Source organism: Canis lupus, chromosome 25, assembly GCF_003254725.2.
Source record: "Canis lupus dingo isolate Sandy chromosome 25, ASM325472v2, whole genome shotgun sequence".
NCBI classification, from domain to species: domain Eukaryota; kingdom Metazoa; phylum Chordata; class Mammalia; order Carnivora; family Canidae; genus Canis; species Canis lupus.
In genome coordinates, this window is record NC_064267.1 from 14,633,604 (window position 1) to 14,658,731 (window position 25,128).

General features: G+C 41.8%; 1 protein-coding gene across 5 annotated transcripts in view; it reads left to right on the forward strand.

Annotated features, from left to right (window-relative positions):
- The window catches only part of SPATA13 (spermatogenesis associated 13), a 144,083-nt gene that overhangs the window by 58,640 nt on the left and 60,315 nt on the right, over positions 1–25,128 (forward strand). For 4 of the 5 annotated variants that reach the window (XR_004816553.2, XM_025462696.3, XM_049101060.1 and 1 more), the window contains exon 2: positions 3,415–5,064. Coding sequence is in view for 4 of the 5 variants with exons in the window: in XM_025462696.3 (XP_025318481.3) it covers positions 3,577–5,064 (1,488 nt within the window). In the remaining variant the exon portion in view is untranslated. Of the gene's footprint in view, positions 1–3,414; positions 5,065–23,677; positions 23,824–25,128 lie in introns of those variants that run through there. The other variant, XM_035717638.2, reaches the window with a different exon arrangement.

Sequence of the window (25,128 nt, forward strand, 5' to 3'; positions counted from 1 at the left end):
TCAGTCTTGTTCTGAAGGCAACATGTAAACGTATCATTATAAACATGTCTTGGTAAAGCAGTGTGGTGAGTTGCCTGTAACCCGCAGAGTTAAGGGGTCTCATTAATCTCAGGAGGATCAGGAAGGAATTCCCAAAGATGATGACACTTGGGGACAATCTCAGAGTGTTAGACTAAAGGGATGTACTCCTTTTTGACTACCACAGGACACTGAGCCATCCTTCCAACTATATTGTTCTACTCACTGTAGGGTGACCAGTCATTCCAGTCTGCCAAGACCTTTTCTGGTTTCAGCCCTGAGAGTCCCATGTCCTAGAAAATCCCTCACACAGGGCCAACAGGGACAGCTGGTCACCCAAGTTTATTGCCTCCCAATCTAATTTAGGTTCCTGGATCTTCCTTTGCTCATTGCCAAGTTCCCATCTAGAACAGGTTATCACCTTGTCACTGTCTTGAGTTTACCATGGGGCCTATGAATTAATTGGTTGATTGATATACCTTATACATAAATGTTCTTTTGTAGATGGCACCGGAGTACAGATGACTGAAATGACTTTACTCAAGATTCACATGACAGTACTGAGTTTAAAACCTAGGCCTGCCTCAGTGCCAGTCACAGAACATTCAAACTGGCCAACATTAAAATCGAGTACTGCCTGGAGCACCTGGCTGGCTCCATGGGTTAAGCATCTGCCTTTGGTTGGGGTCATGATCCTGGGGTCCTGGGATCAAGCCCTGTATGGGGCTCCCTGCTCTGCAGGAAGCCTGCTTCTCCCTCTCCCTCTGCCTGCCCATGCCCCTGCTTGTGCTCTTTCTCTGTCATATAAGTAAGTAAAATCTTAAAAAAAAAAAAAAAAAAATTGAGCACTGCTTGCACCCCTTGAGACCTCAGGGACAGCCGGACACTTTCATCTTTGGTTATGAAAGGTCTCATAGCGCCCTCTACTTGTGGTGTCTGTAAATTGTCTCCGTCCAGCCAGACTGTAAGAAAAGGGTTCCTATCTGCTCCTCTGTATCCAGTGCAAGTCATAACAAGGCCATTATTGTTACATAGTATGCCATTAGTCAGTGTCTGTGACTGGACTTGATGTTTGCATAGACCATATGCTGCCTTTCAAGATTGTGAGAAGCTGAAGCAACCACAGCCCCCTGTTCCTCCAGAGTAGGTGAGAGTAGACAGGGGGTACTCAGTATTAGACTCATTTTACAACTGGTTATAGATTTACACCCAGCCTTAGTGCCAGGATGAGTCAAGTTTCTGCTTCTATGGCTCATTCAAAAGCAATCTACAGCTCTTCAGGTTCCTTAATTTCTCCATGAGAACATTAAGCTGCAAGAGGGCATTTGGTAGCCCCACTGGGCTTCTGAGTGATGGAATTGGGTAAGTGGACATCAGAAAGGCTCCAGGGGTCTAAGTCTATATAGCCTCTCTGGTCCCAGATGGAATCAGCCCTTTAGCTGTGACTCCCTGGGAATCTCGGGGCACAATGTAGAGGCAAATAAAAATGAACCCTTCACAGAACCTGGAGAGTAGAATTAGATGAGACCTCTTAGTATGAGGTCACATTTTCTTCTGCACTTGAGAGGACTAAGCTAAATTGGGACCTAACCTTAAGGTTTTTATACAACCTTTTCCTCTTCTGCCTTAATTTATTTATTTTTAAAAGATTTTATTTATTCATGAGAGACAGAGAGAGAGAGGCAGAGACACAGGCAGAGGGAGAAGCCGGCTCCACACAAGGAGCCTGATATAGGACTCGATCCCAGGACTCTGAGATTATATCCTGAGCCGAAGGCAGATGCTCAACTGCTGAGGTGTCCCTCCTCTTCTGCCTTTAATACTGCCTTTGGAATAGTGGCCTTGACTGGCATAAGGACTTCTGGGATTTGACGTGAGTTGGGTTATGTCATGAGGCACTGAACTTGGTGTCACACATCTGGATTTCATATCCCAGCTCTGCCTCTCTTTTTGTTCATTAGTTTGAAGTAGTAGAGAAGAGTATCAGCTTTGGAAGGGACAGCTGCAGGAACCCCCAGCACCCTCTGCCTAAGTGTCCATTTGATTATCTGTAAAATGAAAATCATTGGCCTTGCAGGTGTGTATGAGTACTCAGTGACATGCTGTTTTTAAAGCACTTAGCACAGGGGCCTGGCATGTGGTAAACACGTAGTGAGTGGTAGTCATTTATGGTTATTATCACAATCCTTCCTACCTTCCTTCATTAACTAATCATTAGTTGAGAACAGGGTGACTGGGACATTTCAGCTGGTGCACACAGGTTGAGCATGTCTTGGCCTGAAGGGCAAAAGATAAGGAGAGCAACGTCTTCACTTGGGGAGAGTGCATGGATCACATGTGTGTGGTGTGTGGAAAGAAGAAGGTGTGACATTTGTTTAGGTTGAATTTTTGTGTTTGCATTTCTAATATTTAAGTGTTATCCTTATCTCTCTTCATTACCCAGCCAGTAGGAATCCTGTTGACAGAGGCCTCTCACTAATGCTGTTTCCTTCACAAAGCCAGCCTCCATGCAACCTCAGTTTGTCCCTCCCACTCATGTGTCTCTGTAGGACATTGTGTCTCAGTAGAGTTTCAGGTATTCTGTAGGCAGTAGGCAGCTGAGAGCGTCTTGGTCTCTACTACAGCTCCTTGCATCAGTTCTTGCCTAATACTCAGCACTCACTCTGCCTCTTAACTGTGTTAAATTTAATAAAGGTTGATGTTTCACTGTGACACATTTAAAAATAGGTGTTGGTGTGGGTTTTTTATTTGATAATTAATAATTTCTTGTTTTATTTTATGTTTTTTTAAAATTTCTTCTGTTTTAAATAAAGAGAAGACCCAGTGTTGAATGATGCATTGACCTCTGTATTCCAGCAGTTTTTCAAAAGTTTTATTTAAACAAGTTTCAGTGGATTCGAGAATTTATCTTTACATTGGATGCATGACCCATAATTCTCTTTTTTCATTTTTTAAAGGAATGTATATTTACATTCTCTTTTAATTCATTGTGTAATGAATTAAGAAGGGTAAGATTTTTAATTTAAAATAAACTGATCAGCCCTGTCATAAAGCATGCTTTTTTAAATATTAGGAATTATTAAACAATATAACAAGCAGTGTTTTTTTTAATTTAATTTAATTTTTTATTTTTTTTAAATTTTTTTTAACTTATTTATGATAGTCACACAGAGAGAGAGAGAGAGAGAGAGAGGCAGAGACACAGGCAGAGGGAGAAGCAGGCTCCATGGACCGGGAGCCTGACGTGGGATTCGATCCTGGGTCTCCAGGGTCGCGCCCTGGGCCAAAGGCAGGTGCCAAACCGCTGCGCCACCCAGGGATCCCACAAGCAGTGTTTATGGAGGTTCCTGTGTGGGGAGAAAAATGACTAAATCCCTGCCTTGTTTTCTGCTGCAGGCGGCGGACACAACTGAGGAGCCTGATGTGCACAGCAGGGGTGAAAGCCAGGCTGTCCGCAGCCTCGGGAATGAAGGTCTGCACCTGGGGCCTGTGGACACCGATGTGCATGTGGGTTTGAACCCAGCCGCCCTGTGGCCACGGGCTCGCAGCCCCGGGAACATGACCACAGCTCAGAACGGCCTTGGGCAACTTGCCGCCATCCCAGGGTCTGTCTGTGATCCCAGAGACCCCAGGACGGTGACCTACCCAGCGTGTCCCAATGGAGGGTGCAGCAGCAGCCATTGCGGGGAGGCGGAAGCGCAGGAGGCCAGACTCAGCCCTGCCAAGCTCATGCGCCTCTTCTCCGTGAGCAGGAAGAGGACCGGCACCAACCCCGAGAGGCCCCGCTCCATGGTCCTGATGGGAAGCTCCTCCACCTGGAACGCTCTTGCCTCCTTTCGGAAAATGGGATCTTTCAAAAAATTGAAGTCCTCCGTCCTTCAAGGAATTCAGAACCGCGAGGGGTCAGAGGCGGCGAAGGAAGATGCCCCCGAGCGGGACCCAGGGAAGCCCATCCCCAACGGTGCCGCGGTGGCAATGCAAGCCAGCAGGTGCGCCTCCCTGGGCCCCGGCCGGGACGCCCCCAGGGCAGGCCCGGGCGCCGCGTCCGACTGTTCGGACCCCGAGGAGGCCGACGACGCCTTCCAGAGGAGCACGCACCGGTCCCGCAGCCTCCGCCGCGCCTACGGCCTGGGCCGCATCAGCCTCCTGGACGGCGACAAGCACCCGGGGCCGCAGGAGCGCGCCGCCTGCGAGATCCTGCTGAAGGACTCCGAGAACAACAGCATCGTCTACAGGAAGAGCAAGAGCACGGACAGCTTGAACTTTCTGAAGAAGAGCTCCTTCAAAAGGAAGTCCACGTCCAATCTCACGGACCTCAAGGCGGCGCCCGAGAAGCCCGGGCCCCGGCGCACGCTGAGCAGCTGCTCCGCGGACTCGGAGAAGTTGGGCGGGCCCGAGAGGAGGGCCAAGCGCTGGAGGAGCCCGCTGCGGGCCAGGGACTGGGACCGAGTCCTGAAGCTGGTGAGCAGCGCGGCGGACGCGGCCTGGAGGAGGGAGAGCCCCCGCGCGGCGCCAGCGCCAGCGCCCGGGGACGCGAGCCAGCGGCTGCAGGTGCACAGCCGGCTCCACGACGCCTACTCGCGCCGCGCGTCCACCGGCGCCGAGCGGGACTGGAGAAGGTGCGCAGGTGCACACGCCGGCCCCGGCGGCCCGGCCGCAGGAGGGGCCCCCGGCGCGCAGGTGGATGTGGGCCCCGCGGCGGCAGAGGGCGGCTCCCCGAGTCCGAGTCCGCCGCCCCGGGACGCGGATCAGCGCGCGGCGGGCAGCAGCTCTGCCTCCGACCCCGAGCAGCCGCTCACGCCCCTGCGGCCCACCACACCCAAGCCCCCCAGCCCTCAGAGCCCAGGCGCAGGACACGCCGCGTGTCCCACCAGCCTCAGTGCGCTGTCGCTGAGTTCAGTGGACAGCGAAGAAAGGGCAGAGGGGCCTGGGTCGTCCCCGGACTCTGGGCAAGCCTCGTGGGTCAAAGGCGGGGAGGACAGCACCAGCAGCCACGCTCGGCAGAGCCCCCACCCGGCGTTGGGTCCGGAAGAAAGGAGGGAGGAGGTAAGGGCACGGCAGGCAGGGACCTCCGTGGGTAACCTGCTGCGTAAGAGGTACCTGTCACAGCACCGCCTTTCCTGACTCCTGGAGGCTGCCGTGCACTGGGGGGGGGGCGGGGGTTCCCTGGCATTGACCCTCTTTCCTTCACTGCCACAGAGGCAGGCCGCCCTGCGCTCATGGACTGCCAGCACGATTATTCCTGTCAAGTTGCTGTCATCTTTAGCTCCCTGAAATGAATTGCTCCCATATGAAATTCCTTGAGTTTCACTTGCCACACCACTCATTCAAAACATATTTATCGTGGGCCAACCACTTGCTAGATTCTGGGCAGGGTGTGTGTGGAGGGAATTTGGTGTAGAGACCTCTCTTCCATTCTCTGCAGCTGATAGAGGCTCTCAAAATTTTGATTTTTTAAAAATTTTTTTTTTATTTATTTGTGATAGTCACACAGAGAGAGAGAGAGAGAGAGAGAGGCAGAGACACAGGCAGAGGGAGAAGCAGGCTCCATGCAGGGAGCCCGACGTGGGATTCGATCCCGGGTCTCCAGGATCGCGCCCTGGGCCAAAGGCAGGCGCCAAACCGCTGCGCCACCCAGGGATCCCCAAAATTTTGATTTTTGAAACATTTTTTATTGCTCATAGATTTCTTCTCTATAGTTTAAGTTGTTTCAGTGTCCTTTCTGACAGATTACATATAAATGCAGTTCTTTGTGTTAAAGATGCCATTATGTGTTCTAGATTTTTTATTTCCTGGGAATGAATTAGGAACAGGCAGTTTGATACCTGTCAACCCCTGAGTGATGATGGTTCAAAGAAATTTTTATGATTGTTATTGTACTTATTTTTAGTAGAACATAAGCGTCTCATGAATCAAATCAACTAATAACTGTCAAGGGTGCAGGAGCCATGTTCTTTCATATCCTGTCAAGCATCCAGACAACTTTACCTTCCTGTATAATGTTCACTTATTTATAAAAGCATTCAGTACATGACAGAGCTGAAAGACGAGGAAATGCATCCATGTGTGTATATTGTAAATTATTCTTCACGTACATTTCTAGAATACTTTACAGGTATAAATTGGTGCTTGCCATAGAAAATAATCCCCTAGCAACTGTTTCTTCCCACTGATCCCTGGAGATGACCTCAGTTTTGTCTTAATGTCTGTAGATGAACAATTACACAGCAGCCTTTGTGAACTTGGAAGCCAGGATAGCTTCTGGACTGTCTGTTTTGACCTTTGCTTTTTAGAGAATCTTCAAAAGTAGAAAGCCTGTTGCAGATCACGTTCAGGAGACCTAAATTAGCCTGAAGTGTCCCTGAGCAGCCAGAGGAGTGAGGCTGCCTCACTTTTTGTGGATGTAAGTTTGTATGGAGACCTCGGGGCTAGCGTGTCTTCTAGAGGTCTTTTTTTTTTTTTTTTTCTAGAGGTCTTGTATATTGATGACTATTAGCTCATTTGCATATTTCCAAAGAAGCCTTGTGGAACAGTTGTAAGGACACTGGACTCGTTGCCAGCATTGGGAAGGAGTTCCAATTCTGTTAGTTTTGCTCTGTGTAAGATTGGCCAAAGCCTGAACCAGTCTAGGCTTCACTCCTTCCCTGGATGATAAGATAAAGCATAATTTCTTCTACCAGACACCCAACCTGCCCCACTGATGATTTAGAACCACAACTCCCCCCTCACCCCCAGCCCTCTGCTCCAAAGATTTGGATTTGTCTAGAGGGTTCTTTATATGAAATATGGGGATTTTATTTTTTGTTTAATAAGATTAGTAAAAAATCATCATTAAAATGTTTTCTTCCTGAGTGCTTATTAAGTGAACATTATGCAAGAGATAATGTCCAACTTTTTGGAACTGTTTTGATCGTTATTTAGTTATATCCATATATTTACTAAGTATAATACAATTACATATAGTTATACATAATTTAATAGTATATAATTTAATTTCTACCCATAAGGGATTACCAAAGATAGAAAGCAGGGCTCAGTTCATCAAGAATGCACACATGTGTATAGATAATTCTACAAATTTGCCTCAAGATGTTTATCATATTTTTACGTTGCATTTATTTCCTCCAAATTCTTATCAAGCATATCAAGCTTCCTCTTGTGCTTTTAAAGTAAATGTCATAAAGAAATATATGATGTTTTTGCCCAACTTGCATTTTACATATTGGTAATCTTCAGTGTTACTTAAAGACAAGTGTTTGTAAAATATAACCTGAAGCCTCCTTTTACTTTGACATTTAGAACTAAATCCAAGCATAATGAAACAAAGAAAACAAACAAAAAAACCTTACAAAGTGCAGGAACTACAACCTTTATGATTTAAAAGCAGTTTTTGTCTATCTTATATAGCATTACAGAAAATTAATTTCAGTGTCAATATGTTTTAATGTACAGTGTGTTATTTTTTATTTAATTCATTGGTGGTATGGTTCTACTTGTATGTTTTTTTGAGGGAGGAGCAGGCTCCATTCAGGCTGCCCAACATGGGATTTGATCCCAGGACTCCAGGATCACACCCTGGGCCGAAGGCAGGTGCTAAACCCCTGAGCCACCGGGGCTGCCCTCTACTTGTATGTTTAAAGCTAGTTGAAGTTGTGGTGAGTGTTGAATATAAAAAAGGTTGAGATCTCTGTATATTGTATTTAAAATATTACAAAACAGTTTTCAATAAGGGAGAATAATTTTTAAATGTAGAGCCATTTATGTATAACATGTCACTCTCAAAGCGACAAAATAATCTTTGAAAAAACTTAACAGTTTAACAGGATTTTCTGTTACTGTGGAAAAAGGATGGGAAAGTGTCCAGCTCTTTTAAGAAGCACTGTAGAAAAATCACCTGGTTGACTTTATACTTCTGCCACCTAGTGGTGAGTTTCTTCATAAGACTAATTATCTGCTGAAGGACTCCCTAAAATTGTTACCTGGTTTATTTTATTTTAAAGATTTTATTCATTTATTTATTTGAGAGGGAGTGACAGAGAGCAAGTGAGCATAAGTAGGGAGAAGGGTTGAGGGGCGGAGAGCAGCCAATTCCCCACTGGGCAGGGAGCCCTACATAGGGCTTGATCCCAGGAACCTGGCTGGGATCATGACCTGAGCTGAAGGCAGATACTTCATGGACTGAACCACTCAGGCGACCCTGTTACTTGGTTTAAAAGTGCAATTTAGTATTTATACTTGCAGACAGTGCTTCCTGTTCTGTGATAAAGGTACAGGCACAAGCACAAGAATTTAGTGTTCTTGCTGGTTTTCCTACCAAGTCACAGAATAGCTTTATTTGGCTGAATTAGGTCACTAGGAAAGGGACCCTGTCCTTATTCATGCAGTATAGATTCAGAAGTATAGTGTTGAGATATGCTCCTAGATGAAGCTATTTTATTTTTTTAATTTATTTTTAAAGATTGTATTTATTTTTTTAGAGTGAAAGCTTGTATGCACACACGCACCACTTGGTAGAGGAGCAGAGGGAGAAAGAATCTCAAGCCGATTTAGCGCTGAGTGGGGGAGCCCCATGCAGGGCTCAATCCCACGACCAGAGATCATGACCTGAGCCGAAATCCAGAGTTGGACACTTAACTGAACCACTCAGGCGCCTTGGAGCTCTTTTAAATGATGAAAATCCATTGTAACTCCTTGAGAGGGAGCTTTAGTCTTTTAGTAGATTTTTTTTTTTTTTTTTTTAAGCTTGGTTGGAATCCTGGCCCTGCCATTCCAAGATTACTACCACTAAGTGAACTGCTGAGCTTCTCCAGGTCCTCAGTCTTCTTAAGGGTTAGAATGTGGGATAGCTTCCTCTGTTTTTGATGTTTATAGGAACCAAGGGATTTATGCCCATTAAGCACTTAGCCCAGTGTTTAACACTGGATGTTACTCTGTGATGGTTACTACCTACTTACATGATTTTTCCATCCTAGATTGGCCTGATTTCTTGAAACATGGGCCATTTAAGATCAGATTTTTCCAAAACTGTTTTTTGACTATGTTATAGTCTTAAGACAGATTGTAAAGATCTTCAAACAGTTCGTTTGACTTCACATTCACTTTTTTTTTTAAGCATGAGAGTTAGGTTCCAGCATGATCTACCATTTATATGTTCATTCGTTCTTGCACCAAAGCAAATTCAGACACTCAAATTAGATGAAGCTCTTTGAGGATGTCAAGGACATTATAAAAGAGCTAAGATGTATCTAAATCCTATTAGAACTATGCAGAATAGATTAAATCCCACAAAAGAGGTAAAACCATATGCTGTGGGATTTCAGAAGAGTTGTAGTTTTTACCCATGTATCAAATCAAGGAAGGTTTAATAAGGATGATTGAATCTGATTTGAAGATAAGCTGGCTACATTTTAGTTTCAGTCATCAGATATATAGATTTTATGTGATTTGATAGAACAGGAAGTAACATAATTTGGTTTGATGTAGGGGAATGAACCAAGTTTAGATGAAATCATTAAGTCCAGATCATGGACACTCTTGAATTTAGAGTAAAGAATATGTACACTACTTCGTAGCACCACAGATTCAAGGATACTTTCGAGTTGGGAAGAGCCAAGCTCAGAACAGTGTTTTACGGAAGTTAATTCACCATTGGTAAAGAAGAAAATTGGGAAGAAAGGTGACCAGGGGGAAGCTATCAGGGATTTATTTCCAGAGAAAGCTCAGAGATAGTAAGGCTCTGAAATGTGGGGATGGAAATAGAATATATCAGGAAGAAAGGAAAAGGAGTAAATGAAACAACACAGTACAAAGCCTAAGGTACCTTGTCACTCAGTATTTACCTCCCTGATATATATGCCAGATATAGGGAAAAGAAAGAGTCAAAGAAAAAAAGCTATTCTTATTCTTAGAGATTCACATTCTGATTTGTATATTGGAATATATACAAATAATTATGTAGTGTGGTATTTCCGGTGAAGAATGTACAAAGTACCATGAAAGCACCAAAGACAGGATTATTAACTTTGGGTAAAGAGTTGCATAACTGGGGATAGACAAGTGTGTGGAGTCTTGAAGAAAATCGGGATGGGGAATGCAGTGGGCAGCAGTTGAGGAGGAGTGGCAGGGCCTTCCAGGCTAGCTGGAAGAGCATGGGGGAGGGAGGAGGTCTGTAGACACAGGGAGAGTCAGCCAGAAGAGTTACCTACGCCTTATTTTCCTCCCCTGTAAACTGGGGGTCGCTAGAGTACCTGCCTATCGCATGCAGTTGTTGTGAAGATAAAATGAGGTGATGCAGGTAGGGAACTCAGCACTGAGCTTTGCACATAGTAAGTTAAGTGTCCACAAAGATGCTAATCTGTGGTGCTAAGGGAACTGCACGTTGCTCACTTTAACTTTTGTACAGGGTGGTTGGGTGGAGAAGTGGGAGATAAAATTGGAAAGATAGGTCTGTACATAGTTAAGAAAGGCTTTGCTTGGAGCTTGGACTTTACCCAGCAGTCAGGAGCAAGCCAGCAAGGTGTTTACCAGGGACAACAGAAGGAGAGCAGCTACATAGAGAGGATTGGGATGGGGGCAGTCCTGGGAGAGAGCATTCCTCAATAATTTAGTCCAGAGGGGATGAGATCTATACTAAAACCATGGAGACAGAGAGGAGAGGTTACATTTCAAATGATTTCACAATTTATATATACACACATACACACATATATATTTTATATTTGTATATATATATATATATATATATATATAAAAGATTTTATTTATTTATTCATGAGAGACACAGAGGCAGAGACATAGGCAGAGGGAGAAGCAGGCTCCATGCAGAGAGCCTGATGCGGGACTCGATCCCGGGACTCCAGGATCAGGCCCTGGGCCAAAGGCAGGCGCCAAACCACTGAGCCACCCAGGAATCCCCACAGTTTATATTTTTAATTAGCATTTGAATGTTCTGGAGGAGAGAGAAGTCAAAGATGATGGGTAATCGGGACAATCTCTTATGTTGGAATCAATAATCAAACAAGTCGTGAAAACAATGGCTCAGAGCCGAATTAGGTTATTATTCCTAGTCCTTACCACTAACATGCAGGCCCCTGGTGGGAAATCCCTTTCCTTTTCTGAGCCTCAGTTTACTTGAACACTCCAGTGCTTTAGGATCTTATCATTTTCTTCCTCGGGGACTGGTAGCTTCAAAATTGTTGGAAGCCATTGTTGGAACCCAGTCTTATAAAGTTAAAGCAATTTGAATACTTGCCTGGGAGGTTTTGTAGAATAGAATTTGTTACTACTACACAGGGTTTCAGCTTGTGCTGTTGGCGCCCCACTCAGGGTGTTCTCCAAGTCTCTGCAGGTGCTGATTTTAGCTTGCCTGTTACCCACCGGGGTGGCCCCCACCTGAGAAACACTACTTGAGTTTTTTCCCTGACTCCTAAAAAGAAGGGTATTTTGTGCAGCACAAGGTACGATGTCACTTAAATAAAACTTCCCTCCAACTTTAGTATTGAAGTAATGGGCTAAAGTCAGGCCAATTTCCAATGTGGATTATAAATTGGGAAGTTTGACGACGACGACGACGACGACGACGATGATGATGTGATGGGTACTCAACACATCATGATAGCTCCAAGGTGATGTTTTTGGTGTGGCTGAATCAGATATAGATACATTATATGATTTTTGACTCTTTGAAGATTACTTAGGTATGACTCTTTGGGTTACTCAGGTAGCTGTTTGGAGACTTAAACAGTTCTTCTGGAGGTTAGAAATGATCCACAGCTATTTCACAGAACCATCCGGGGAAGCAGAAATAAGAGGCCGCATATATAGAAGAAATGTAGTGACCCTAGCAAGTCTGCCCAAGGCTTTTTAGGACTTTTTTTGAAGTCTAATTTGCATAACATGAAACTCACCAGTTTTGGGTATACGGTTTGATGATTTTTAGGAAACTTATAGAGTTGTGCAGCCCCGGCCGCAGTCAAATTATAGAATACTTCCATTATACCAAAAAGTTCCCCCATGCCCTGTGCAGTCATTCCTGCTCCCAGTAAAGACCTAGGCAACTGCTGAACTGCATTCTATTTCAGTTTTTTCTTTTTAAGATTTTATTTGTTTATTCATGACACACACAGAGAGAGAGAAGCAGAGACACAGGCAGAGGGAGAAGCAGGCTCCATGGAGGGAGCCTGACGCGGGACTCGATCCCAGGTCTCCAGGATCAGGCCCTGGGCTGAACGTGGTGCTAAATCACTGAGCCACCCGGGCTGCCCAATTTAATTTTTTTTTTTTTTTAAGCGAATAGTTCAATGATTTGTAGTAAATTTATGGAGTTGTATGGCCATCATCACTATCTAGATTTAGAGCATTTCCATCACCCCTGAAGGAGACCTCACGTCCATTTGCAGTCACTCCCTGTTCCATCCCTGGAACCTGAGCTATTTTTTGTGTCTATAGATTATACCTTTCTGGATATGTCATTGAAATAGAATCATATAATATGTTGTCTTCTTTCACCTTGCATATTATTTTCAAAGTTGATTCATGGGTTGTGGCATATATCAGCACTTAATTTCTTTCTTTCTTTTTTTTTTTTTTTTTTAAGATTTTACTTATTAGAACAAGCGAGGGGAGGGGCACAGAGAGAGGGAGAAGCAGACTCCCCGCTGAGCAGAGAGCCGGATGCGGGGCTTGATCCCGGGACCCAGGGATCATGACCTGAGCTAAAAGCAGACACTTAACCAACTGAGCTACCTAGGTGCCCCTCACTTGATTTCTTTTCTAAGGCTGAGTAACAGGCAGTTGTATGGCTATCCCACATTTTGTTTATCCACTCATCAGTTGTGAGACATTCGAATTGTTCCCACTTTGGGGCTGTTATGAATAATGCTGCTATGAATATTTATGTACAAGTCTTATGTGGACATACATTTCCATTCTCTTGGGTAGATAAGTAGAAGGTGAGTTGCTGGGTCATATATGATTCTATGTTTAACCATCTGAGGAACTGCTACACTGCTTTCTAAAACAGTTGTCCACTGTAGATTCCCACCAGCAGTGATTAGGGTTCCAGTTTCTCTGCACCCTTGCTGGGACTTGGTATCACCAGTATTCGGGATTCTAGCCCTTCCAAGTGGGTATGTCATGGTGTCTCACTTTGATTTTCATTAGCATTTCCCTAATCTTAGCCATTAGCCATTCCCTTACCTTATTTAGTGAAGTGTCTATTTAGATCTTCTGCTCATACTTTTACTGCATTTTTGGTTTTGTTGAGCCATAAGATTTCTTTATACATTCTAGATACAAATCCTTAACCAGATATAAGATTTGCAAATGTTTTCCCACAGTCTCTAGGCTGTCTTCATATTATTTTAATTCTAGTATAGTTAACCTACGGTGTTCTATTAGCTTCATGTGTATAATACAGTGTTTCAGCAATTCTATGCATTACTCAGTGCTTACCATGATAAGTGTACTCTTAATCCCTATCACCTATTTCCTCCATACACCTCCTCTTTGTTAACCATGAGTTCTCTATAGTTAAGAGTCTCTTTTTGGTTTGCCTCTGCCTCTCTTTTTTTACTTTGCTCATTTATAAATGGCTTATGCTCAATTTTTAGTTAAATTTTGAGTAATGTGAGGTAAATAATTTCATCCAGTTATTTTACCTTCATTTGTTTAACAGTCCACAGTTTCTACATTACAGAGAATATAAATTTCCATACCTCATTGGATTCTCAATTTTCTCTGACATAGAAGCCCTAGAACCTGAATCATAGAAATTGCAATTACAGTTGGAAAGATAATTTGAAAATATATTATATGTGCTTTTAAAAATATTTTTGTAATGGCAGCCCAGGTGGCTCAGTGGTTTAGCGCCGCCTTCGGCCCAGGGCATGATCCTGGAGACCCGGGATCGAGTCCCACGTCGGGCTCCCTGTATGGAGCCTGCTTCTCCCTCTGCCTGTGTCTCTGCCTCTCTGTGTCTCTCGTGAATAAATAAATAAAATTTTTAAAAAAAATATTTTTGTAATGAAGTTAACATTTTGTTACAAGGACATTTGTTATATCAGTATATTCCAAAAGTATTAGCAACCCTAGGGTGGATATTTGTTCACCATCACCCCACTTAGGGTGTTGTAAAGAGAATTAATATGCTTTCCATGCTTTCTATTAGTTGTCCTTGTGCTAGTTTATGTTTAGTTTCTCCTAAGGTGTTTTTTGTTTATTTTTCTTTTTGCAGGGGAAGAACTGAAGAGAAAAAGATCTCTGGCAAAAATATTAAGTCAGGGGCCCCTGGGTGGCTCAATCAGTTAAACGTCTGCCTTTGGTTCAGGTCATGATCTCAAGGTCCTGGAATTGAGGCTGCATTGGGTTCTCTGTTCAGCAGAGAGTATGCTTCTCCCTCTGTGCCCCTGCCCCACTCCTGTGAGTGCAGTCTCGTAGATAGATGATAGATAGATAGATAGATAGATAGATAGATAGATAGATAAAATCTTTAAAAAAAAAAAGAAATATTATTAAGTTGTAAAATGCAGGTCATGAGCCTAAATGTGAAAAAAAAAACCCACCAAGATTTTAATTAATTAATTAATTAATTATTCATACATACATACATACATACATACATACTATGAACTGGGGGAGCAGCAGAGGAGGAGGGAGAGAGAATCTCAAGCAGACTCTGTGCCAAGTGCAGAGCCGGATATGGAGCTCAATCTCATGACCCTGAGATCATGACCTGAGCCAAAATCAACAGTTGGATGCCTAACTGACTGAGTCACCCAGGTGCTCCTAGTAGCTTTTATTTTAACAATCAAGTCAACATTTTCTGTCTTTTTAAAAGAAATTTCCATGGAATGTTTCAAAAATATTTCTGATTGGATGTTTAATATCTGACAGGCTACTGAACTTTATAAATTTAAAAAGCCACTTCTAAAATTATTTTGTAAAAATGTAAAATCTAAAGAATAGTGTAGTATACATATAATTATGTAATCCTTGAACTTTATAAAGTGGCTCATTTCTAGAACAGTTTTTCTGTAGTGAAATATCAAGTAGGATTTTCCCATTTAAAAAAAAGGGGGACAGGTGCCTGGGTGACTCAGTGGGTTAAGTGACAGGCTCTTGATTTCTGCTTAATTCCTTCTAGGAATTAAGTTCCTAGGCTCTTGTAGATGTTAAGTATCCTGTTTTTTAGGTTTGCGCATTTCTCTTCCAGATCTACCCGTTAACTCTTGATTTAGAGAAAGACAGTTATTCCTGAAAAAGTTAAAGGTAACCTGTAATCCTATTTTTCTCTTCGAACTCTATATCAATTGGATATGAATTTTTACAGAATACAAACAAAAATTCCTTTTGGCAAAATAGTGAAATGAAACCTTTTCAAGCAGAAATAGTAGAATGAAGAATTTGGCCCAAAATCTGTTGAGAAGAGTTGCCTGGCTGGCTCAGTCAGTGGAGCATATGACTCTTATTTCTGGGGTTATGAGTTCAAGCCCCACATTGGTTATAGAGATTACTTAATTTTTTTTTAATCTAAAAAAAACCATGTTGAGGATTGTCAGTACATCAGTTGCTCCACCCACTCCCAGAAACTGGAATTTTACCAACTCATTTGGAACTCTGAAGATGTAATTATCTCTTAAAAATAAATGCATCAGAAAAAAATAAAAATAAAAATACAAGTACCAGTAGTAACCTCTCAAATTTGTATGACACTTTTGCAGCTAATAAAAGTCCTTCACATAATATTGTTGCATTTGATTCTGGCAGCCACCCTGTGAAGTAGGCCAGCATTGTTGTATTTGCTTTAAAAGGTGGGTAAACTGAGGCTTAGAAAGGTTGCAGGACCCTCCTCCAGCTGCTGAGTGGCAACTGGGCCCAGAGCTGGTCTTAGAATGGGGAAGAAGGCCCAGAAACACCACCTGCATGACAGCTGACACGTAGACTTCAGTTCTAGCCATTTGCTGGTTTCCTGATCTTTGGTGGAATCTCATAATCTTTTTCTCTCTCTCTTTCTCTCTCTCTTTCTCTCTCTCTTTCTCTTCTTTCTTTCTCTTCTTCTTTCTTTCTTTCTTTCTTTCTTTCTTTCTTTCTTTCTTTCTTTCTTTCTTTCCTCTTTCTTTTTGTCATAGCCTTTCTTATCTTTAAAATGGAAGTGTAAATATCTGCTGCAGAGGGTGTTCTAATTAATGGCAAATGCTGGCATCATAGTCCTTTGATAAATTTCCTTTCTATTTTCTCTTTTGACTCCAAGACTCATGTTCTTTCCACTGAGCATGGGCCACTTCCTGACACTGCTGGTCTTTCCCAAATCAGATTCCTTCCTCTTGATTCTTTTATGTGGTTTTTTGGCTACTTGGGATGGGCTCAGCAGCTCAACAAAGGGGCATCAGTCCCTTTTCTGACAACTTCTTTTGGTAGTTTCCTTGATGACACAAGAGTGAAGAAAGCCCCTTGGACAGTAGGACTGGTGTGACTCCAGGTCCCTAGTATGGCATTTCTTCTAGATCAGCACCCACAGGTGGAGAGGTAGGCATGGAGCCTTAAATATGGTTTGTGACGAAGGTCAGTCATTACAGCCTCATTCTCTCATGTATGGTATGAATTTTTACCTATTACAGCAAGCTTCTGTTGTACACTTCGCTTTATGTTTTTACTCCTTTTGTGATGTAAATTATTCATCTCAATTCTTTCACTGCCAGGCTTTGAATTAAACATTTTCAAGATATTTTGCTTGAGTGCATGTTCTCATACCCCTCAGAAATAAAGAAAGGAACACCACTGGTGCTGTCTGTAGGTCTTGCCTTACGTGACAGTCTTATACAGACAGATTGGGCTACCTTTTTTTTTTAGAATTTGTTTATTTTAGAGAGAGTGTGTGTGCAGGTGGAGGAGGAGGGAAGAGAGAGGGAAAGCAGACTCCGTGCTTAGCAGGGAGCCCAACGCCGGGCTCCATCTCTGATCTCACGATCTTAGGATTGCTGGGATCACAACCTGAGCCAAAACCAAGAGTTGGACCCTCAACTGACTGCACTATCTAGGGGCCCCAGGCTGAGCCACTCTTGATGGAAGCATTCTTGGTGAACAGCAGCTTTAATTTAGGGTCAGTGTTTTCTTGATAGGTTCATTTGCCGGACCCTTGTAAGTTTCAAGGAGAGTGACACAGTCTGTTGTCAGTGATTGCTGCTGGAAGAAAGAAAATCCTCATGAAGTCACTACTTTCTCTGACTCTTCTGGGTTCTTTTTTCCAGCTTCCCATCACTATGCTCTCTTTGTTCATTGCTTCTTCATCTTACCCCTTTCTCCTGCCAATACAGTAATGCTTCAAACTTAAACTGAAATATAGAAAAGAGATTTTTTTAGAGGTTCTAAATCTTTCTGTTTACATTCTGTTGCCAGCAGTGGACACTTACTTGTTGGAATATATTCCATTACCATGTACTTCACATATCTGAAACTTCAGAACAGGGTTATTAATAATAAGGGAAGGAAAATTGCAGCTAGTCTGTTTTCAGGGTGGGCTATATTCAAGTAGCTTATGAAAGAGACAGGAATGGATGGTTGTGTCCTGATCTAAAACATGGGTATTAATTTTAAAATATTTAGTTATAATAAGCAATAACTTAAATCAAGCTCATTTTTACAAAATCATCCATAAATGTAGGGAGGGAACAGCTTCCTTGCCACCTACAACGGTCCATTGATTTGCTCATTTGTCTATCCACCAACTTAGCCATTCATCTCTTTCCACATGTGTCAAGCATTTTTAATTCCCTATTTCTCAGGCTCCAGTATAGACTATGAGGACACTACCATAGTATTGGGAGTTTGGAAAGAATAGTAGTAGCTGCCTTTGTGTGATGCTGAGTCAAATAAATGCTATGTAAACATTGTGGTGGTTTTAATAGAGTCACAGAAAGGACCAAAGAGCTCAGAGCCCAGGGGAGTTTAAGAAGTTTTTCTACAGCAATATTTCAAATGAGTTTTGAAGGATAAATTTTATAGATTGACAAAAGCAAAAAGATAGTCCTAGAGAGAGCAACATTTACTTCATTTGCAATTACATAAAGTAAATATGTGGTAAATGGTGAATCATTCGATATGGGCTGGAGAATAATTGTATCTGAAGACAGAGCTGGAGAGATCTTGGATAAGATTTTGAATGACCTTGGGCTTGTTCTATCTAGGTAATGGCCATCTAGAATTAGATGCGTGTTTCAGTAGTATAGAGTAGGTTGGTAACAGAAACAACCTGGGAAACTGTTGGAATACTTCCTTAAGAAACAATGGAGCAGAGTCCTCCTGAGATTGAATGATTGACAGAACATGGTGATTGGGTGGCTTTGGCTTGTGAAGGTCGGGAACAAACCGAGAATACCGAATGTGGGATATATTGGATGTCCTTCACTAATATGAAAAATAGTTTGGGAAGAGAGATGATTCATGAAGTTGCCATTCTGCATTCTAATCCAGAAACCCTTAGTTTTCTTGATTCTAAAGGCACTTGGAGCCATTGATTTGAGTGTTTGTGTGCTGTCATCCATGACTTGAAATGCTTGTGATTCCTCGAGCAGACACCTCTGTCTTCTTCTAGTAGAGAATCAACTGGTACTTCCTTCTCTGCTGCCCATTCTTCTTTCCCCTCTCCTCCTAATTAATTCCTTCTACCTTCTTTGTACAACGAAGGTCAAAACAGCATTAAGAAAAAAACCTTTGCTCTTCAAAAGGGTTCAGAAAGACAGTGGATTTTTGATATATTCAAATCTAAAACATGGTTCATGATTGTAGAATATTTAGTTATCCTCAATAAACTTGGAAAAGAAGAAAGTAAGTTCATTTTTATAAAATAACGCTTTTTATAAATTGAAGAAAGTTTAAGTAGACCTCTGGTACTCATCATCATGTGTTTCAGAGATAAAATACATATTAAAATGTCGAGATAGAATTGTTATATACATTTATTTTATAATATGGTTTTTCTTTTTTTATTTTTTTAAAGATTTTCTTTATTTATTCATGAGAGAGACACAAAGAGAGAGAGGCAGAGACACAGGCAGAAGGAGAAGCAGGCTCCACGCAGGGAGCCTGACGTGGGACTCGATCCTGGGTCTCCAGGGTCACACCCTGGGCTAAAAGCAGGCGCCAAACCACTGAGCCACCCGGGCTGCCCATATAATGGTTTTTATTTTTATTTATTTTATCTTATTTATTTATTTATTTATTTTTATATAATGGTTTTTAAACGTGTCTTTACTCTTAATGAGTCTAGGCATAAATTGCAACCTACAATTCTGTTATTTTCTCTGCTTGTGTGCCAAACCTACGATTGTGTTGCTGTTGATTTGGAGATGGTAGGATGGTTTGGGTTTGTTTTTTTTTTGTTTGTTTTGTTTTTTTTTTTGTTTGTTTGTTTGTTTTTTTTAGATAAACCCCCAAAATGGAATTCCCCTAAGTGATTATTATGAAGGCCAGGGGAGGAAAGCTCATCACTGGCCCTGTGTTTGCCCAGGGTCAGTGGTAACCCTCCTCCCACAATGTAAGGGAGATGGGTTGGGAGCACAGGGCATAGTCAGGGGGGCCAGGATAGGGTTCATCACAATCATATAGACTTCATTTCTTTATTTTAAATAAGTGAGGATGAGCTCAGCTGCACCGCTTTCTCAGTACAGTGTAACAAGTCAACAGTGTTGAAAATGTTCATAGTTATTTAAGTGCCTTTTTATGTTTATAGAACTGGGCTAAGAGTGTTGAGTTAAATTGTATTCTCCATGAACTTCAAATATTTGCATTTTTAAAAAATTAACTATTTTGCTTATAAAACAAATGGTAGGTTCACTAAGTATATTTTATCATCAGTTTTACACATACAAGGGCAATTGAAGTCCACTATACTCCCCTTTGACTTCAAGAGCCTCAAGCATGAATACATTTTTAAATATTTTTCATACTCTGTCATATTTTTTTTAGCAAATGGCCTATCTATTCCCTGAACCCCAAGGACAAGGTCATAGCTTTCCAGATCATAATAGTTCCTTTTCTTCTCTCTTTTCCTTTAATTTTTAAGAGTTACATCAAAATTACCAGTGTGTGTATAATCTCATTTGATAATAATCAGAACAGGTTTTGGTTAGTCATTTGCTATCAGAATTTCAACAATCCCTAAGGTTCTTAGAAGTTGAAACTTTGTATCTTTAAGATGTAGTATGTTGGTAAACCTGTCACCCAGCATTAGTATGTACTGCTGCCTCTAGCCATGGAAGGAAACCATCAGTAAATGGGTTTCCATTTCTCTTCTGTTTCTCGTAGAGACCTGGGCTAAGTCCAAATCTGGGGTCTGATAAGGGGGAGCGACAAGTTTATGATGGTGTCTGTCCCTTCTGAGGGTGGTCCTTGAACTAGAATGGAGCAAGGTTGAACATGCATGATTTCCTAAGGTGGCTGTTAGTTAAGTGAGGGGTGTTTGGCCATTTACTTAGTTCAGACCAAGTCAGAGGCTCCCTTTCTCTTCTTGCTTGGACAATTTTAGAAGTACCCCCACCTAACTATTTATTCCGTCACTAGCTTAAGTGTGGTAGGAGAAGGCGTGTGAACCCCTGGAAAGTTAGGAGGAGGGAGAATTAGAATGGTTGGGTGGTAGGCGGTCCACTTCTGGAATGCCTCTCCTTGTGCCACTGAAGTTTCCACACACAGACACACACACACACCATCAAGGTGTATAAAAGAAAAGGCAGCTTTGGAAAAGAAAAATGATTCCACCCACTTGTTCTAAAAATTAAAGATAAGAAACCAAACATGATTCAGTAAGTTAAACAAAACCAAATGTATTTGCAGTTCCATATGTGACCAGTGGAAGGGAAAAGTTCCGCTCTGGCAGTGGCACCTAGAGCAAGAGGGAAGGTGAGATATGATGCGGAACGGGGGAGGAAGCAGCAGAGAGGAAGAGCCGGGGAAGATGTACATACATATGCCTACACCCATGAGTGAGGACCCACAAACAGCCCAGAGAATTCACCAAAGGGGAAGCATAAACCGGAAGTGGAGAGATGTAAAAGAGATAAGCAGGCAGAGGCTCTTTGTGGAGCAACGTGTTGAGGTCTAGTATTTGTGGAAGTTGCTGCTCTGGCTTTTTGCAATAAACCATATTGCCTTTTTCTTTTGTACATCTACAAATGGGGGACATCATGTCTGGTGCTGCCCTTTCAAAGATGAAATTAAGTACCTGATCTCTCTCATATTCTCTTTAATTAAATCCATTGCCTTCTCATGACTAGGTTCTCATCTCCAAAATGGGTGTAATAATGCCTTCTTTACATACCTGAAAATATGATTTTAGGTAGATTATAAATGCAGGTTGATGACAATTTAAGATTTCTAAGTAACTAAGAGTATCTTTTTGGTGTTAAAGTAATAAAAAAAGACAAAAATGTCATCAATGCTCAAACTTTCATCTTTCTAAATATATAAACATTTTCTTGTTCTTACTTTTAACTCCTTAAAATGTAGTAGTTGATCTGGGATCTTATGAATTCCCTCTCTCACTTAAAATTCTAGGACATGTATTTATGATCCACCCCATCCCAAGTACTTTACAATTCAGATTAAAAAAAAAAAAAACACTTAAAAAAAGGGCTTAGGTCTTTTTGATTATGACACATTAATTTTCATTAAAGGGAAATTAGTTAGAGACATATAGCTTTAAATAGTGAGGTGCATTTTTTAAGCTTTATAATGTGTAAGGCCTAAAATTTCATTTTTCTAGAGTTGGAGCACAGAACTGGTACCATAGACTAGTCTTAAGTGAAGCTGTCTACTGGGAGTTTTGAACTTCCACTCATCTGAGGATTGTGTCAACAGAAATGGATGAGTGGGACTTTATTTTACCTTGTAGGTAAAAGGTAGCATTTCCTTTGATTATGAATGTAGGCAACAAGCCAGAGCAGTTTTATCAACACCTGTGATTTTGTCACCCATAGAAGTCACAGATCTTTTTTACATTTTACAATAGTTTTTGCTGGTATCTTAAAATCTCTTATATTTATCAGTGCTTCAAAAGAATTAGCAATAGGTCTAGGTTCCACTAGATGCATGTTCCACTAGACCTATTGATAGTCTTCTCAATTTATGTGTTTTATATATATTGTTGTTTCAGTTCTTTTAATATTTTGATCATAATCTGATTATAATTTTATCTATTTTATGTATTTAAGATAGTGATTTGGAGAAGGGGTCGAGTCGCTAGCTTTCCCCAACTGGCAAGAGTACCTACAGAGCCTCTCTTCCTGTGATTTCCTTCCCCCACCCCCACCCAAGCAGCTCTACAGCTAAAGGCAGGAGGACCTACCAGATTTCATCTTCTTTCTGTAAAAGTGTATGCCAAGGATGCAGGCCTGCAGAGCGGAAGGGACAGAGATTTTGAAATCAGACAGACCGAGTTATTAGGCGGGACTCTTTCTTTCAGCTCTCCTAACAGGAGCAAGTAATTGCCCTAGTGTCTAAGTGGGTAAAATGTCATGAATAGTTAGCTACTTCCCACGGTGATGGTGAGGATTAGGTAGGGTATCCCGTGCCTGCTACCTGCTGTAGTTCTGGCACATACGGACATTCAGAAGCCACAGCTCTGATTATTATCATTATTGCTGACCCCTTGCAACATGAGATGTTGAGATGTGTTCTTGTCTCACCTCCAGTTCTGTGACTGTACCTGAGTTCCTGATGGTGTTCAGGATGCTGAGAACCTGTGAAAGTGTGAGAGCCTTGCTTATTGTATCAGTATGCATCTTGAGAATATCTTTGGCTCATCCAGTGTAAAAGCTCTGCTTTAGTTAATTTTTTTTCTCATCTTCCCAAAGCACCTTAATTTCCCTGCTTATAGAATTTTCTCCTGAATTACTTTGCTATATGAGTTTCCTAGGGCTACTGTAACAGATTTCCACCAACTAGGCAGCTCAAAACAGGAGGATTTACTCTCATTGTTGTAGAGGCCAGAAGTCTAGCCTCTAGCAGCACAAGCGTTTTGTGGCAGTGCTTGGGGTTTCTTGGCTTAGAGATGTACCCCTCTGATCTCTGCCTCTCCTCTCATATGACTCTTTACTTTTGTATTTGTGTCTAAATTTCCCTCTTTTTCTAAGGACATCAGCCATTGGATTAGGACTCCCCTAATCTAGCATGACTTCATCTTAACTTGATCACATCTATAAAGACTGTATTTCCAAATAAGATCATTTTCATAGGTCCTAGGGGTTAGGGCTTCAACAATACCTTTTAGAGGGGCATAATTCAAGCCATAGCTCTTGATATTTGATCCTCTATACTTTACTTAGACTAAGCTTCTGAATGGATATATGTGACATTCTGGCTTTTTGTCAAGTCTTTTTTCCTCAGTTAATAACTTACTCTCACTGTTGTTTCAAAAAATGTTTTGAAGTGTCTCACTGGAGGTAATTAGACCTATCTTGGCTTTTTACTTTGCGAAGCAAAGAAAGAAATCTTGTAGAGGAAGAAAAAAATTCAGGATTCCTGACTAGGAAAAGTACTCTAAAACTATACAGAGAAGTGAGAGTTAAAAGGGCAGCACTCCACTGCAAAGTTTGTTTACAAAAGTTTGTGACTTGGGTGTGAATTGGCCAATTAAGCTTAGAGCCCTGGACTAGGATTGTGAGAAGCGTCAGCAGACATAGCTCTGGCATGGCCACGTACACCCTCACTGTCCTGTTTTAAAGGCGAGAAAGAATATCAGAGAGCATGGATATGGTCAACTGCTTGTTCCTTCAGTGTATCTGTGGGCCACCACTGCCTGTATCAGAGTCCCAGGTAGGTTATAACTTGTGGAGAGTGGTGGTGGTGGTGGTGGTGGTGGTGGTGGTGGTGGTGGTAGGTGTTTGTAGTTCAGATATAATCACAGTCAAGCTCTGTTCCCTGGAATGAACCTCTGTCATATTTCAAAGTACATAAACTTTGCCAAAGGAAGGTTCAGTTTTAGAATATGCATCAATTCTCATTTATTTTACTAGGAATCTAAGTCTCTTCTGGCTAAGGATCACCACTGTCTTTCCTTTTTTCTCTTTTGCTAGGAGTAAAGTGGACATTTCAATTGTATATATTATTCTGTTAACTAATTTTTGCAATTCCTAGAACATTCAGTACCACTAAGAAAGGCTGTTTTCTCCTTTTGTTCTTTGGTGGGACTCTATAAATAGTTCTAGGAGAATTATAGTGGGTTCTTATGTGTACCCCCTGGTGGGAATAGTAGCTGACACTCGAGGTATGACGTGTTAAAGAAACCATCCTGTGCACGTCTCCTGCCCTCTGATTTCCTGCTTTGAGAATACCTGCCTTTATGTAGCCTCCTCACTTCCTGGAGTATGTTTTGGTCTCAGAAGGATTTCTTACCTGAACAACTAAGACAGCCTCCTGTCTTCCTATACCCATTTCCTTATTTTCCTGTCTGCATCAGCAAGACTTTAGTGAGGCATGCTGCATGTTGCATTAAGTGCAAGAAAACAAAACAAAAAAAACACAAAAAACAGAAAACCACCCGAAAAAACAACAAAAACAAAAAGCAACAACCCAAAGAACAACAACAACAAAAAGCTGCACGTAGATTTGTTACCAGTTAGACTACTGCCTGTAATTTTGTCTTGCTTCTGGTTTTCTAACACCTTGTTTCTGAACCTTCTTATCACAGGTTGATAATATAAATGGACCTATTCTTGACTGCTTAAATTGTGCCATTTGGTTTAATAATAACTTGTGTTTCATATGTAATCAAAAAATATTAATGTTTTCTTGATTTCTCATGTTTTCCCATGGTGGTGTTAGAGAGGAGAGACTTTTCCTCCACCCTCTTAGGCTTAGTACATGGGGGTGTATAGAATTGAACTGCCAAAAGGCAGATTAGAAGAGAAAAGACAGGTTTTTATTCCTGTAAGTAAGTGGGAGTTTACAGGAAAAAGTGACTCCAGGAAGTGATAAGAATTGGGGGCATTTGTATTTCTTACTAGAGGAAGGGGAGGTGGAGAAGACTTGGGAAACCCAATAATTGAGGAAAGATAAATGGGCCTGTGGAAGAGCAGATGGGAGGTCTGATAGTTTTGTGGCAACGTCTGCTGAGGCCAG